Source organism: Mytilus edulis, unplaced genomic scaffold (genome assembly GCF_963676685.1).
Source record: "Mytilus edulis unplaced genomic scaffold, xbMytEdul2.2 SCAFFOLD_241, whole genome shotgun sequence".
Taxonomy (NCBI): domain Eukaryota; kingdom Metazoa; phylum Mollusca; class Bivalvia; order Mytilida; family Mytilidae; genus Mytilus; species Mytilus edulis.
This window is the reverse complement of record NW_027268886.1, coordinates 20,301-38,770: the sequence shown is the minus strand read 5'-3', so window position 1 is coordinate 38,770 and position 18,470 is coordinate 20,301. Positions and strand designations below refer to the sequence as shown.

Sequence of the window (18,470 nt, the reverse complement as noted above, 5' to 3'; positions counted from 1 at the left end):
GAGCTAGGACTTACATTTTCTGAGCTATAAGGGGCTAAAAGGGGTTAAAAAAGACTTCTCTTTTTTGTTCGTCAAATTTTTATTTTTCATCTTATTTTGGTTTTGTTTTTATGCCCCGCCACGAAGTGAAAGGGGCATATAGATTTACCCTTGTCCGTCCGTACATACGTATGTACGTCCGTCTGTCCCGATCTTGGTTAAGTTTTGCGTTAAGGTCCATTTCTCAGAATGTGATAATGATGTACCAATGATATTTCATCAGTATATTCTTCTTAAATAGTACTACATTGATCAACAACATTTGGGTCAATTTGACCTACATTTCATGCTTGATTGACTTCAATAACTTTTTTCATAAATGACCATTGTGAAGAAACCTATTGTAATATATGAATGATATTTCACCACTGTGGTGTTCCTATGTAGTGTAACACAGTTCAACAGTTCAGCATCTTTTGGGTCACTATGACCTACATTTTATGCTTGAGTGATTTTGGTTAAGTTTTGCGTTTAGGTCCATTTCTCAGAACCCTATGGTAGTGCATCAATGATATTAGACTGTTGTAGTGTTCTTGCTTAGTGCAACACAGTTCAGCATCTTTTTGGTCAATATGACCTACATTTTATGCTTCAGTGGTTTTGGTTATGTTTTGTGTATAGGTCCATTTCTCAGAACCCTATGGTAGTGTATCAATGATATTAGACTATTGGTAGTGTTCTTGCTTAGTGCAGCACAGTTCAGCATCTTTTTGGTCACTATGACCTACATTTTATACTTCAGTGATTTTGGTAAAGTTTTGTGTCGAGGATTATTTCTCAAGAACCTAATGTAGTATATCAATGATATTAATGTATTGTAGTGTCCTTGCATAGTGCAGCACAGTTCAGCATCTTCTAGAATACCATGACCTACATTTTATGCTTGAATGATTTTGGTCAAGTTTTGCATTTACTGCCATTTCTCGGAATCTGTGGTAGTGTATCAATGATATTACACTGTTGTAGTATTCTTGCACAGTGCAGCACAGTTTGACCTCTTTTTGGTCACTTTGACATATCTTATGCTTGAGTGACTTTGGTTTAAATTTGCCATACAGCTCTTTTCAGCAGCATTTTGGTCAATTTTTACATGAGAGAACATGGAACCTCATATTGATCTAAATGGCAGGGCATCTGTGGCTTACAGACACATTTTCTAGTTTTTCTTTATGTTCCTTATGAACTTTCGCAACAGTAGAGTACGACAGATTTAGCATAGCTTTTACCGTTTTCGAGCTATTAGGGGCCAAAGTGGTGCTAAATAAAAAAAAAACCAAAAAAAAGTTTTTTTATTACTAATCAGAATTCTCTGTCCAGCATATTACTGTGTCCAGCATATTATTGTGTCCAGCATATTATTGTGTCCACTTTAGTAGTGTGTCAATGCTTGCCCAAATGAACACCTGTTCGACCACTGCGGTCGTATCATGCTGCGCTTGGCGTAGCTCTTTATTCTGGTAATGCTTCAACCAAATGATAATATCTTTGGTATGTAGCCTTATTATGAAGAGTTACAGATTAAGTTAGAGTTTGGTGACGGTTCAATGATTTTCACGGAAGCTACAGCCCTTGGACATAGAAAAATTCAATATCAAAGAAATTGTAAATGTAAAACCACTGGCAGTGGGGCTAAACAAACCAAATATAAAACATACAAAACAATAAAAAGTAAAAGACATAGGTTAAAGGTAAAAGTGGCCCAAAATATAAAATATTTCTATACATACAAAATTACAGTGAATTATAAGTATTCCACACTTTTTTTTGTAATGTTCAACCAATTGATTTTATTTTTGGTATGTGGTCTTATCATGAGAAGTTACAGATTAAGTTCTACTTTGGTTGTGGTTGAATAATTTTTACGGAAGTTACGCCCTCGGACTTAGAAAATTACAGTGAATTTGAAGTTTTCAGCACTTTTTTATGTCCCGCCACAAAGTGGTCGGGACATATAGTTTTACCCTTGTTTGTCATTCTGACTTGTTGCGCAACAACCAGTTTTCCAGACTTTTTTACTAAACACCTTGAGATATTGAACTGATTTTTGGTATATAGATATTTATTGATGTTACAGATTGAGTTTGAGTCTTGTTACGGTTCATTGATTTTCACTTTTGTCGTTCAAGAGTTATGGGACTTTGTTCATTGAAAATTGACATTTTTCACAAAAACTCAAGTTTACTTTGACCAATTCTTACTAAATTTTAACATGATGTTACATGTAGGTCCTATGTAGAGTAAATGCCTTTGGTTTTTGTTATTTTCCCTATTGTCCTTTTAGAGTTCTGGAGTTGGGAGCGGACTAAGTAACTTACTTTTTTTTTGTGAATAACTAAAGAATATTTTTTTCCTATTTTCATTTAGATTTTTTTTGGTTCTATATTTAATTTATTATTTTTTTCATTATTTTATTAAATTTTATTTTTATAAAAATAATTGTCTGTTTGCTTTTAAAATTCACATAGTGTTTCTTCTTTTGTTTTGTTTGAAATAGACATGATCTGATAATTACAGTCGAATCTGCTTAATCCGACACCTGAATATTCCGACATCCTGTGAAATCTGACAAAATTTACTGGTCCCGAAAGTTTTCTTTAACATTCTTTGTTAAAAAATCTTCTGTATTCCGTCACCCGTCTACTCCGTAATCCGACAGCATTTTCAAGTCCCAGCCTTCATAAGTACTCTAATTATACTTGTTTAATCCGACCCTTTGATCTCCTTAATCAATTTATAAACAAGGTAATCATAATTCAGTCAGGTGTATTTCATGCATTTTTATTAAAGGTAATTTAATCCATTACCTGTGTACACAAATATCTTGTTATTTTTTATTGATCGGATAGGAAATTTGAGGCTCAGTACGGGATAAAAACATTTCTACAACATATGGAAAATATATAAATCTTAATACATACTTTTCATAATGTCTTTCTTAATTCAATGTGAGTAAATTGTTGGGGAAAAAAATCCAGACGAAGAAATATTGCTAATTGGACTGTGAAATGATTTCATTTTGACAGTTTAATTTATGTGACCAGTGTCGAAGACGATATTCCGACTAAATGATACAAATAACCATGACTGGGAAAATAGTTAAACAATTGATGAAGACTAACACTGTAAATGTTCTAAGAACTTGTCAATCTCACTGAAATTTATCGTACTAAATATTTACAAGATCTTGGGAATTCGTACTTGACGTGGTGTAATGTTTCATAAACACTATTTTTCTTTAAAGGATCTCCTTAGTAAAACCTATTTTGGGTGTTATTGCCCACGTTTGTATCTTACATGCTTATTTCACTTTTATCAAATGTGAAACCCGAGTATTCCGACACCCTGTCCAATCCGACATATTTCTCTGGTCCCGAGGTGTGTCGGATAAGACAGGTTCCACTGCATATGTTTTGAAATGAACTATAAAAAAAATTCGGAATGGGCGTATATTGCACTTGTGGCGCAGCTGTTTATTCTAATTCTGATTTCCAATATATTTCAATAATAGTGAACTACCAACATAATCGTGGCAAGCAAGTTAGACTGTCAAGAAAGTAAGCATATCAAACACATTACTGTATGAAGCAAGCTACTGGTAACACAATTCCTGTGTTGACCACAATATAGGTTATTGAGTAGTCAACAAAGTAGGTTGTTGAGCACCTCAGTTTGTATTGATAAAATTATCTGTAATTTCAAATGTTATTTTGGACTGTCAATTAAGTCATTTTAAGCTTGAGAGGCAAAATAAACCTTTGCAAAAAAAAAGCTCAGACCTGTCCTCTGTTTATCATTGGATGAAAATCTTATATTTTCAGTTAAAGAAAAATGGACCAGATTTGCAGATGCAAATCCATCTGTGGTGATGCAGTACGTCATAAGTAGGCCCAGGGTAATAGAACAACTGCAATGCATTTTGGACTCTGATTCAGGTAAATTTAGAGTTTTACCAAAGAAACAAATGGAATTGTGAATTCAAAAACATGTGTTTTTGATTTCTGTTTAATAATTGAATGATTAATTGTAATATGTTTTGCATTAGTCCATGATTGCAGAATATTTAATTTATTTCAGACAACATGTATGAAAGATGAGCATTGTTGATTGCTTTATAGATTATTATTAGGGTAATGTGAGCTTTTGCCACCATGAAACATCTATCATAACTTATCACACTTTAATCTTCCCCTCTGAAACCGCTGGGCTAAATGGAATCAAACTTGGCAGGATGCATCTATGTAAGGTCTGTTATAAAATTGCCTCATTTCGTCCTGATTGGACAACAAAATTGGCTGCCATGGGCAATTCTTGATGCTCACCTGAGCCTCTAGTTTTTTTTTTATTCAGTCATCTTCAAAATTGTTACTAAAAGAATGCATAGATCACACACAAAAAATTAAAACGGCATTAAAATTGCTATATTTAGCCATTGATATGTTTGGTTAAGACTATCCAGGTAAGCAATTTATGTTAGTTAATGAAATATCTTTCCTTATTCAGAGAAAGAGTTAGAAATAGACAGAGAAGAAGATAGAAATACTCAGATGGAAGGTGTAGAGGCAGAAGAAGATTTTGAGAGGGAACAGTTCATCGATTCAGAAGAGAATATTATCAATGAAGAAGAGGGTATAAATATTGTCAAGTGCTGTTTTTATCCCCCCTGCTAAGCGAAAGCGGGGGGATTATGTCATGTATGTAATGCAGTCCGTCTGTTTGTATGTATGTAATGTCATGCAAAATCTCAGAAACTAGAAATGATGGAAACTTGAAACTTGGTAGCATGTTAGAGTATGTGATCAGGGTATGAAATTCATGCCCTAGGGCAAATTTATGAGCGAAATTTCGTTTTTGAGATAGGCAGAAAATGGTGAAATCTTCCAAAATATTTACAATAGGAAGTTGGTTCCAACAGTATGACCTCCCATTATGGGTACCAAGTCTAGCAGTGGCATGGTATTTTGCCTGCAAGCCCTGAGGGCATTTTCCTAAGGGTTAAAAATAATGACAAAATCGATTCTGCACGAACTCCTCTTACACCTTTCATGGTAGAAACAAGAAAATTATAAGTGTATAAGTAGTACTATGAAAGTTGTCTGTGTCGAAGGTTTCGGAATTTTGAACTTTGCCCTTAGGGCAAAATGATTTCCCACCAAATGATTAATATGCGACATCTTTTGGTATGATTATGATCCAAGCAACTAACTTTTTATACCACCGCAAAAATTTTGCGTTCGTATAATGGTATCGCCCCTGTCCGTTGGCGTCGTCGGTGTCGGCGTCGTCGTCGTCGTCCAGATTAATGGTTTCCGGACAATAACTTAAGTTCTGATAGAGCAAATGCTACGAAATTTTAACACAAGGAATATAACCACAAAATACAGCTTGGGATTGTTTTTGGGGGTTATGCCCCCGCCGGTTCCTGAAATAGGGGCCAAAAAGGGCAAAATAAGTGTTTATATTAAATATGATGTAGAGGATTTATTTTTATGCCCCACCTACGATAGTAGAGGGGCATTATGTTTTCTGGTCTGTGCGTCCGTTCGTCCGTCCGTCCGTTCGTTCGTTCGTCCGTCTGTCCCGCTTCAGGTTAAAGTTTTTGGTCGAGGTAGTTTTTGATGAAGTTGAAGTCCAATCGACTTCAAACTTGGTACACATGTTCCCTATGATATGATCTTTCTAATTTTAATGCCAAATTAGAGATTTTACCCCAATTTCACGGTCCACTGAACATAGAAAATGATAGTGCGAGTGGGGCATTCGTGTACTGAGGACACATTCTTGTTTGTTCAATTTTAATCAAATTTTTTTCATAATGTTCCTTATGAAATCCCGCAACTGTAATATTGCAACGGATTTAACATAGCCTTTACCGTTTCCGAGCTATAAGCGGCCAAAGTGGTGCTAAATCCCAAAAAACGAACTTTTTTATTTCTTGTCCGATTTCAATGGGTTTTTTTTTTTTGATTCCTCATGAAATTTTAAGCGATTTGAGCTAGGACCTACGGTTTCGGAGCTACAAGGGGCCAAAAGGGGCTAAAACTGCCTTCTCTTTTTTGTTCGTCAAATTTTTATTTTTCATCTTATTTTCATTTTGTTTTTTTCATTATGTTCCTTATGAAATTCCGCACCGATAGTATGTCAACGGACTTAACGTAGCTTTTACCGTTTCCGAGCTATTAGGGACCAAAGTGGTGCTAAATAAAAAAAAAAAACTTTTTTATTTCTCGTCCGATTTCAACGGGTTTTTTTTTTTTGAAATTTCCAACTCAGAAAATTTTTACCGATTTGAGCTAGGACTTACGGTTTCTGAGCTACAAGGGGCTAAAAGGGCTAAAATGAACTTCTCTTTTTTGTTTGTCAAATTTTTATTTTTCATCTTATTTTGGTTTTGTTTTTTTCATTATGTTCCTTATGAACTTCCGCACCGATAGTATGTCAACGGATTTAACATAGCTTTTACCGTTTCCGAGCTATTAGGGGCCAAAGTGGTGCTAACTCCAAAAATAGAACTTTTTTATTTCTCGTCAAATTACAACATTTTTTTTGTTTGGATTCCTTAACAAATTTCCAACCCGTTTGATTCTCTCCAAATTTAAGCTGGGACTTACGGTTTCCCTGCTACAAGGGTCTTAATTTCTGTGTCCAGTATATTACTGTGTCCAGCTAATTACTGTATCCAGCAAATTACTGTGTCCAGCAAATTACTGTGTCCAGCACATTATTGTGTCCACTTTAGTAGTGTGTCAATACTTGCCCAAATGAACACTTGTCGACAACTGCGGTCGTATCATGCTGTGCTCGGCGAAGCTTTTTATTATGTATTAGTATAACAGTTGGAACAATACTGTATGTTTGGATTCCAAATATGGCAATTCCAACTTTGGTAAATTTCCTGAAAGTCTCAAAGACTGTTTAAATTTTGGAAATGTTCCTTGAAACTAATTGTGTTTTACAATAACATATAAAAAGATATGCACACTTGGATTTTTAAAAAATGCCAATTCCAGTTTTAAGAAAATTCCTGAAAGTCTCAAAGACTGGCAAATCTTTGAAAATGTTCTTCAAAACTTACTATTCTTACATTGCAAAAACAAACAAAATATTTTTGAATGTTCAGATTTCCATTTTTGGTAAATTTCCTGAAAGTCTCAAAGACTCATTATTTTTTCAAAATTTAACTTGCAATTAATCTCTTTTGCTACATTTTATTTATTGGAATTACATGGAACACTAAGATTTCAAAAAATTGCAATTCCAAGTTTTGTAAATTTTCTGAAAGTCTTAAAAAGACTGCTTGATTTTTGGAATCATTCTACAAGACTTACCATATATATATATCATAAAAACTAATGAAATGTTTTGAAATGCTCTGATTCCAAAAGTTGCAATTCCAACTTTGGTAAATTTCCTGAAAGTCTCAAAGACTAGTTAGTTTTTGAAATGAAACTTTTACGCTGATGCTTGTAAAATGGGTTAAAACAAGTCCAATGTTTAGTGTGGTATAATAAAACAATTATGTCCTTCATGAAAAGTTAATATCCAAAATTGTTAAATCTCGAAAGGGGGAATTTCCCTTTGGCTATGCCCGCAGGAAATAACCTCTTCCTCGATTTATCAATTTTGGATACAGTAAAACCTGTGTAAACCGGCCACCTCTGGGACCGTCAAAAAGGGCCGATTTAGGCAGTGGGTCGGTTTATTCAGGTTTTCAGATTGACAGGAAGTCAGTGGTTCATGACGTCAGATATTTTACAGAACTGCATATTTCATGCAATTAACAAATAATAAGCTTGTATAGTACAGTAGATTACTGACATATTATAAATTAGTGTATTGAATAATAGAAAATTCTGAAACTAATTTTATTTAACCTAGAGTGCCGATGATTTGAACACAATATATATTTGGACATGTCCCTGCTTTTTACCATTTTTCTACGAACGAAACATCTTCAATCATTGCTCTCATTGGTATGAGAAAGTTAAGAAATCCATCATCTTTGGAATTTGAAAAATGATTCATACATTTAATGTTTGTGAAGAAATACTCATATGAAGTTAAAGTTTCTGGCTCGTCCGCTTCATTTTCACTTTCGCAGATTTTGTTTGCGTCGGAATCTCCACATTGTTTGAATTGATAAACACGAGTTGTTTTTCTGTCCATAAGTTTCCTCCGTAGGCATTGAAGATTAATTTTCCATAGCAGTTATTTCGTTTCAAAAGTGGTCGGATCTCTGTCGACTTGATCAGTTGATTGACATCAATCAATACCGTTATGATAAAAGGCCAAACCGGTTTTGACAGGTAATAATTAAAGTAATTTACTGTATTGGGACTAGATAATTAGATCGGAATTCCGAATAGACAGGGTCCGGTTTACAAGGGACATTTTTGCAAAGAATATTAAGGGAAGGAAGTGGGACTTTAATTTTCGGCCGGAATTGACAGGAAACCGGATTACTCAGGGTCCGGTTTTCACAGGTTTGACTGTATTAACTTTCCATGAAGGTCATAATTGTATATTATACAATTTATGACTTTTGATGAGGTGGATACAAGGATTTATTTACCTTGTACAAATATTTCATGTGATTAAGGTCAATATTTAAGAAATAGTTCAAGACACTGAGGGCCTTTTGGAGTGGCCTGCCAGTCCATATATTACAATTTGGCCTAAAGTTTCAATGAACAATTTCTTTAATTATACTTTCAACTGTCCTTTACAGTAACATGACTATCAATCTTTATTTTTAAAATTTTGTAAAAAAAAAAAATGAGTCTTTCATTGATATTTTATTGTAATAATTTGATACATTATTTAGTTTTACCCCCGCTTAAAAAAACGGGGTATATAGTATTCGTTGTGTCCGTCCGTTCATCCTTCCGTCCCTAAACTACTGAAGGGAATTCCATGAAACTGTCAGAGAATCTTTGTTACATGTTCCCATTGTGCACCTCCTAATTTAGATTTTGATCCTACCAATTTCTGCGGTTTCCAATAGCAAATCATGGACTTTGTCTGTCCCTTCGTCCGTCATACTAAGCCATCCTGTTTACGGACTTAGTACATATATTAAACATATGGCTGTTAATGAAAAACATGTTCGACTGTATTGACTAATATCTCAAAAACCATTCATTGCAAACAGAGAAAATGTGACAAGGACAAAAATGTTCAGAATGACAAGATCTATTTAATTTATATTTATGTCAAAATTGTTGGATACTCCTGCATAGGGGTTATTGGCCATAAATGACAGTTTTTGGCAAATTTGAATGCTTTTGGCTATTATCTCATAAACTATTATCACTGTGCTTAAACGGCTGTGGGTAACTTAAGTTACCCACAGCCCAATATGGCGGCGTAAAATAATGCGATTTTAATTTTATCAAATATCTTTAGATTTACGCATTAATAATTCTTTACAAGTTGTCAATGTATTGTATCTAAGGCAAAATAATCAACTGAAAACAAAAAATGTAATGCATTTTGTCTTAGCTTAGCGTAAGAACAATTTTAAAAATGGCAAAAGATGTCCGTAACTTTTCTTAACCGAAAACTCTGGCTGTGGGTAATTTTTCTGTTGTAGCCTTTGGATGCATAATTTTTGCGTATATAAGGATTCTTTATACATAATGATCTGACATTTGTTTTCCTTTTCCACGGACACCGAAGAAAATGACACTCACAAACATGGGGATAATACCAACTTAAGCGCTTAACTTTGGTCCGTTTAGCTGTGCTGGATGTACAAATACACAGTCAGGTCCGGTCAGATTAGGGACATTAAATCCGATGCCTCGTATAGGAAGAGTGCCACGCTCTCTACGTTCATGAAAATATAACATAAAATTGCGTACCAATACAGGATAATTTGTACATTAAACATGCAATAAACTTCAGCATTTCAGCTACTGCAATTTACAATCATTAGATCTGCAAGTTACACGCATCCGCTTTACAAGTTAAGGGCATCTAAACTGTAGAAAAAGCAGCAGGTACACGCATCTTACAGCTCACTAAGAGCTTTAAAAATGAAATAGCTAGACATATAATAAACATGATTCTGGTCTATATTAAATCTTGAGACACTGACCTTTTCCTAAATTGCAAAATTCAACAATTGTAACAATTTTATAGGCTTAAAAGCTAGAAAATATAATGCCCATATTTTCGTATGCCATCTACGGCTAACCGTAACTGCATTTACGGGCATCGGCTTTATACCAGTGATTTTCCACTATTAACAGCTACCGAAGGAGAGACAGGGTTTCAAAGAACTCAATAAATCATTATCCCAGTAGAAATTTTATTTTCAACTGTTTGAAGAAAAACAACAATGTGATCCTGGCAAATCTATTTGAAATTACATATATGTAATTGCACTATGTTTCGATGAGTAACACAAGTAAATAATGAAGAAAGTTTATTAACCCAACTAGTCCTGGTTTCTTTAAAAATAAGGCTAAGATATTTTCATTGTTTCAGTATTAATGTACGGTTTATTCCCTTTTGTAATTTCATCTGAAAATTTGAATATTGGCACCGCATAGAAGAAAAACATTTAAGCTACATGTTCAGATTTTTCGGCTTCTTAATATTCATCTTAAACTAGTTGATGAAGGACAGCCGTGGTTTGTTATTGTAAAAATGTATGTTGCAGTACTGTGTTGCTGTAATTTTATGAGTAAAACAGACAGAGTGATATCACATATAATCTAGAATAAAAAATGTTGAAGGGGTTTAGTGTTTTGCTTTAAGGGATCGTTTCGAAAATTGGAACTTCTGACTATGAATTCCCCTTGCCGTTTTTGGGAATAAGTAAGGCGTTAACCTTTACTCTTTACTGTAACTAAATGTAGTTGTATACCAACTTACGATATTTCATAGCTTACCTTTATATTTTTGTGTATAACAATATAAATTCTGAGAAAAGTTAAAGACACATCATGAAGTTACGGACATCTCTGTAAATTACGTAAAAAAAGTTACGGATATCTCTTGTAAAAGTTACGTACCTCTTTTGGACTTTTAAAATCAGTTGTTTTTCGACTTATTGTTTTATACTTAAGTTATTTCTACTTTTATTAGTGCGGGCGAAACTGATATACATCTTCTTGAAAGCTTTATCTTCGTTAAACAACTTTGTTTTGCTTTAAAATAACTAAAATCTATATAAACAGAAGATGTCTTGCGCCATCTTGGGCTGTGGGTAACTTAAGTTACCCACAGCTGTTTAAGCACAGTGATTATAGATAGAAAAAAAAATATTTTAGATTGCAAATATGTTCAGCAATAAAAGCTCTACACACAGTTCAAATGACCACTTGTTATTGGATTTATTGCCCTTAAATGTTTATTACTTGTTTATTACCATATCCTCTATTTTTATATTTTCACCGATTTTAGTGCTTTAAAAAGTATCTTTTAAACTGTTATAGATATATTGAAAGTTTGAACAGCAAAAATGTTAAGTAGGACAAGATCTAAAAAATACAGCCAGTGGGTCTGAAATCATCCTCAAAGGAAGATTTAGACAAATTTGAAAACAGGTGAGCGACACAGGCTCCTTGGAGCCTCTAGTTACCTTTCTTGCAATAGTTACTAGCTGGTTCGTGTCAAGCGCAAAATTATTATGATTTACATTCAGAGTGGAATTGGTAACGACACGGACACATAAATATTCTGAAATATAAAACAGCAATACAAGACTTGACACAGCTTGTTTTTTTTTTTTTGTCAGATCATACATTATTTTTTTTATTTTGGTCCTGGTAATGAAACATCTGTCAAATATGATATTCATCTTTTGCAGATCTACCAACAATGGAAACTCCAATTTCCTATCCAAAAAGGAAAAGAATTCCTAGAAAAATATATACTCCAAGCAGCAGTAAAGTAGCTGAAAAGCAAGAAAACAAGAAAAGTAAGAATTGCTGATTTGTATTATTGGTTTCTGTTTTGGTCACTTAGCCTGAAAGGCTTGCAAGTTTTTGCCATCACTAAGCATTTTCATCCATTATTTATCGTCTGTCTGTTGTCCATCCATCCATAATTTATGTTTTATTTTGTTCTAAAACATCAAACGGACAGATGGATCAGTATAAACAATATGCCCTTCACTTATTGTCACGGTGGCACGAAAAAGGCGTCTAATTTTCCATCTAGTTGTAATTTGACCATGTCATGAATATTGTCCAAGTCCCTTCCAACAACAATCGTCAATTTAAGGAAAAAAAATCCAGTAAATTTTCAAAAGTTGTAGGCTAAAAAATATCTTTAAACCTGAATTTCTTTTTATATTAAATAAAATTGACAATTTCGATTTTCAGTTATGTCAAAAGTAGTCATATTTTTTCCAACAAAGTGAATTTTTACAGATTTGAGCTAGGTCTTAAGGTTTCAGAGCTAAAAGGGGCTAAAACGGACTTCTCTTTTTTGTTCATGAAATTTTTAATTTTCATATTTTCATTTTGATTTTTTCATTTTTCATTGTTTTCCTTATGAACTTTTGCACTGGTAGAGTCTCGACGGATTTAACGTAGCTTGTACCGTTTCCGAGCTATTAGGGGCCAAAGTGGTGCTCAATCCCAAAAAACAAACTTTTTTATTTCTCGTCCGATTTCAAAGGTTTTTTTTCTTCTTTAGAGTCCTTATGAAATTTCCAACATAGAGAATTTTAGCAGATTTGAGCTAGGACTTGCAGTTCTTCCAACCTATTAGGGGCCAAAGTGGTGCTTTTTAGTACTAATGTAATTTCTGTGTCCAGCAAATTACTGTGTCAAGCATATTATTGTGTCCACTTTAGAAGTGTGTCAACACTTGCCCAAATGAACACTTGTCGACCATTGCGGTCGTATCATGGTGCACTCGGCCAAGCTCTTTATTCTTGTATGTTGTTCATGAATTCAAAAATGCTTCATCCAATTGAACTGAAATTTTAAAATTAGGCTGGAATTGGTAATGTCTGGTTACCTTTTGTTTTTTTCCAATTTTGCGATGTGTCCAGAGTATGGGACTTTGATTTTTATAAAAAATGCCATTTTTCTTGAATGTCGTACAGTAACTCAAAAATGCTTCATCCAATTAATCCGAAATTTTATAATTAGGCTAGAATAGGTAATGCCTGGTTCTCTTTCGTTTTTTTTCTGATTTTTCTATATGTTGTTCTAGAGTTGTGGGACTTTGGTGTTAAAAAAATGCGTTTTTCTTGTATGTTGTACACTAATTCAAAAATGCTTCATCCGATTGAATTGAAATTTTAAAATTAGGCTGGAATTTGTAATGCCTGGTTCCCTTTCACTTTTTATTAGCTCACCTGACCTGAAAGATCAACTGAGCTATTCCCATCACTTGGCGTCCGTCGTCGTCGTCCGTTAACTTTTAACAAAAATCTTCTCCTCTGCAACTGCCAGGCCAAATGGAACGAAACCTAGCCACAATCATCCTTAGGGTATGATGTCCATGTCAGTCAACCAAGATGGCCGCCAGGGCTAAAAATAGAACATAGGGGTAAAATGCAAATATTGACTAATTTCTTGAAAACCATTGCAGATAGAGAAAATCTGACATATGCAAAAATGTTCAGAATGTCAAAATCTACCTAAGTTCCATTTATGCCAAAATTGTCGGATGCCCTCGCAAAGGGGTTATTGCCCATAAATGATGATTTTTGGCCAATTTTAACGTTTTTGACTATCTAAGAAATAATTCATGGCAGCCATGGTTTATCAGAGATTTTAACATGGGTTGCATTGTTTGTGTAAAATTTTAATCCCGAGTGTTAGCGAGGGTTAAAATTTCGCAAATAATAATTTTCTCCTCTGAAACTACCAGGTCAAATGGAACCAATCTTGGCCACAATCATCCTTATGGTATCTATTTTTAAAATTATATCCGTAGTCCTTGACGGGCAACCAACATGGCTGCCAAGGCCAAAATTTAATAGATGTATATCATGCTAAAATTGTCATATTTCTTGCATTTTATATATAAAAAACCTGTACTCAATTTCCTTTTGTTTTCACAATTCCCTTTATTATCCAATGCTACATACTATTATGCTGCGATTGGTAAGCACCTATGTTTCCATGAAGTGCCAGCGCTGCAGGTCCAGAGCCGACTTTGCTCTTGTTCTTTCCCATTTTCATACTTAACAAGTTTTCTTTTCATGGTCTGTATGTTTATATTATTGGCAAGTGTTAACTAGAGATCAAAAGAGGTCAGGGCATCAACTTAATCGGAATAAAAATTAGCATGGTTATAAATGCCACTTGGCTAAGTACATGTAATTAAGACAATATAAAAGAAAAAACACACCTGTCATATTTTAAATTTCTCTTTAATTACCGTTATCAGTGCCAGCTAAGTAAATTAACAGTAATAATTATACCCCCGCTCCGAAGGAGAGGGGGGGTATAGTGTTTTACCTCTGTCCGTCCGTCCGTCAGTCAGTCCGTTGTTATGATATTGTAATTATTATGTTTATTTATGTTGGCCTAATTTGTGTTGTATGGCCTGATAGTTGTTTACCAAATAATCTTATAACTGTGCAGTTTAGGAATCACTGGAACAATCACAGAATGATTGGAACTTTCTAGAATGATCCTTATAAAAGATGCGTAATTTAAACTTCTACGTTATTCCAGAAACTTCCGTTGTAACTTTCCAGGATTTTCCACAATGTTCCATTATAGAGTGTTCTAGAATTTTCCATGACAACACTATATATACAGACACTAAAGTTAAACTCTCATAATTAAACTTGGACATAGACATTGATAGACATTAGTATTCATAGCATTTGGATTGACACTTTTATTCTAAAGACAACATCATACTGGATTGTGACATTAGTAGTGAACGTAATATTCAAATTGGATTCCGAAAGATTTCCGGATACAGATAAAGATAACAGATTGGACTCATATTTTGACAGTTAAGTTAACAGTAATATTTGTTTAATACCTTTTGTAAACTTTTGTATATTAAATGTTATTAAATTTTACTATTGATTTGTGTCTTTTGTTGGCTACAATTTAAAGGCGATTTCTGGCCGTAACAGAAATTGGGGGCTCGTCCGGGAGAACGAAAATATCTTATTTAAAATTTATTCAATATTTTTATTATAACTAGCCAACAAAATTCTACAAAATGGCATTTGATGCCGGTAATTTTTTGAAAACGCCAGACCTGGAGAGTTTTGATAATTTAAAGAAAGAGGAATTAGTGTTGCTTGCTAAAGAACTGAAATTAGTTTTTAAAGTATCTATGAGAAAACAAATTATAAAAAATTTGGTTATAGACAAATTAGTTGACGCAGAAATTTTAGGTAAAGAGGCTCTTGAACTTAAGGTCGAAAATATTGACGCCTTTAAATTAAAACAGCTTGAATTAGAACATGAACGCAAACTAAAAGAACTGGAAATGAATTTGAAGGAGATGGAGAAAAGAAAAGAAGATGAATTTAAATTAAAACAGGCAGAACTGAAAATGAAGGAAAGATTGGAAATGGATAAAAAGGAAAAAGAAGATGAATTTAAATTAAAAGAACTTGAAATGAGGGAAAGGCTAGAGATGGAGAAAATGAAAATTGAAATGGTCAAAGAAGAAAGCAACACTAAAGTCCAGTCGAAATCAGAATATTTTGATGCAGCAATATTTTGTGAAAAAAACAGTCGATAAATATTTTCCACAGTTTGAGAAAATTGCTCATAGTTCATTTGTAGTTTGAATTGGCCAAAGCCATATTGGACTACAATGCTACAGAGTGTTTTTGAGGGTAAGGCCGCTGAAATATACTCCGCACTTCCATCAGAAAAAAGTTCCGATTATGACACGGTGAAACAGGAAGTTTTGAAAGCTTATGAGCTAGTACCAGAAGCATATAGACAGAAATTTAGATCTTATAAAAAGTTTGATTCACAAACCTATGTGGAATTTGCTCGGGAAAAAGAAGATCTATTTGATAAATGGCTTACGTCAAAGAAAACAGATAACAATTTTGATAACCTAAGACAATTGATGTTATTAGAAGAGTTCAAACAATGTGTTCATTTAGACTTAAAAACACATTTAGACGACAAAACTGTTGAGACAATACATGATGCAGCTGTTATTTCAGATAATTATACTCTTTCACATAAAAGAAGTTTCAAGGGTCAAAATGTTAATACTTCAAGTGGAAATTACAAAAATCAAAGCACTGAGCGTACTGATAGTAAGCCTGTTGCACAGAATAAGAGTCAGTCCAGTTATAATATGTCTAGTCCAAAATTTGATACTTTTGAGAAGAAGTCACTGACTTGTGCTTATTGTAAGAAGATTGGTCACCTGATGGCTGATTGTTTTAGACTTCAGAAGAAGAATGAACGAGATAATAAGCCGAAGACCAGTGCTTGTACGACACCTTATATTACCAGTACATTGGAATGCCCTGCGCGTCAGGCTTTTAAGTCCAGTTTTTGTGATTACATGGAGGAATATAAACCCTTTATGTCTGATGGGTTTATTTCTATTGTTGATGATACCACTCTTCAGCCTATTAAGATTTTACGAGACACTGGAGCTTCTCAGTCTTTATTGTTAGAAGGTGTGTTGCCTTTGTCCGAGAAGACTTCTGTTGGTGCCTCCGTTTTGTTACAAGGTGTAGAGATGGGTTGTATAGATGTTCCTCTCCATCGTATTTATCTGAAGTCAGATTTGATAACTGGACCAGTTATTGTGGGTGTTCGTCCTAATCTCCCTGTTGAGGGTGTTACATTATTGCTAGGAAATGATCTAGCTAGGAACAAAGTGGTTGCAGAACCAATTGTTACCAGTGAACCGGTGGTGGATGTTAAATCACCTGAAGATGATGCTGAATTGTATCCAGCTTGTGTTGTTACTAGGGCGATGGCTAGAAAACAACAAAATGAGAATTTGCAAGAAGACAAGTTTGATTACATGGACCTTTCTGACACTTTTATAGCTGATATTGAAGATCCTGGTAACTCAGAAAAGGCTATTATAAAACCACCTAGTGTTAACAAAAATGTTATTATGCCATGGCCAGATGTGAACAGCCATTCATTAGACCGAAATAATTTACTCGAAGAACAACATAAAGACCCTGAGGTTCTTCAGCTCAGCCAGAGGGCTCAACCACAGGAGGAAGCAGACAAAGTGGCCGAATGCTATTACCATCAGGACAGTATTTTAATGAGGAAGTGGAGGCCTCCTGATGCTACCCCAGAGGAGGAATGGAGAGTGATATACCAAGTGGTGGTGCCTAAAGTTTATAGACAAGAAATTATTGGTCTTGCCCATGACACCCCCTTGGCTGGACACTTAGGTATAAGGAAGACTTGCCTTAAGATCTTGCAGCATTTTTACTGGCCTAAACTTAGAAATGATGTTGCAGAATACTGCAAATCATGTCATATATGCCAGGTTGTTGGTAAACCTAACCAGAAAATACCACCAGCACCTCTTCTGCCTATTCCAGCCTTTGACGAACCTTTCAGCAGAGTTCTAATTGACTGTGTTGGACCTTTACCAAAGACCAAGACTGGAATTGCATATTTATTGACAATCATGTGTACATCTACCCGCTTTCCTGAGGCTATTCCGCTAAGAAATATCAAGACACCTACTATTGTCAAAGCACTTATCAAATTTTTCACATTAGTAGGACTTCCTAAGTCTATACAGTCCGACCAGGGATCAAATTTCATGTCAGGTCTATTTCAGCAAGTAGTGTACCAGTTAGGGATTGCTCAGTATAGATCAAGTGCGTACCATCCAGAATCTCAAGGTGCCTTAGAACGTTTTCATCAGACATTGAAGAACATGATTAGAACTTTTTGTCTTCAATTTGACAGAGACTGGGATGATGGAGTTCACTTTCTACTTTTTGCAGTCCGAGAGGCTGTTCAAGAATCCATTGGTTTTAGTCCCTTTGAGTTGGTATTTGGCCATACTGTAAGGGGACCGTTAAAATTGATTAAGGAAAAGTGGCTTACTGAACATACTGACTTGAATCTTTTAGACTATGTATCTAGATTTAAAGAAAAATTGTATACTGCTTGTCAAATTGCTCAGAAAAACTTAAAAAATGTACAGAACAAGATGAAAATATGGTATGATAAAGATGCCAGGGACAGAGTTTTTGAGCCTGGTGATAGGGTACTTGTATTTTTGCCAGTCCCTGGACATCCTTTACAGGCTAAATATTGTGGTCCTTATACAATAGAGAGTAAAATTAATGATTTGAATTATATTGTAAAAACTCCAGGTCGGCGCAAACAAAATAGAGTGTGTCATATTAATATGTTAAAACCATATTTTGAGCGTACTAATGTTCTATGTGATAGTAAACCAGTTGCCACTTTAGGCATGGTTAAATTTGAGAACAATCATGACAAACCAGATGTAATTGAACCAATTTTTAG

General features: G+C 34.4%; 1 protein-coding gene across 1 annotated transcript in view; it reads left to right on the top strand.

Annotated features, from left to right (window-relative positions):
* The window catches only part of LOC139509024 (uncharacterized), a 33,783-nt gene that overhangs the window by 10,506 nt on the left and 4,807 nt on the right, over positions 1–18,470 (top strand). The window contains exons 4-6 of the mRNA XM_071296054.1: positions 3,858–3,971; positions 4,540–4,665; positions 11,855–11,965. Coding sequence (XP_071152155.1) covers positions 3,858–3,971; positions 4,540–4,665; positions 11,855–11,965 — 351 coding nt within the window. The remainder of the gene's footprint in view (positions 1–3,857; positions 3,972–4,539; positions 4,666–11,854; positions 11,966–18,470) is intronic.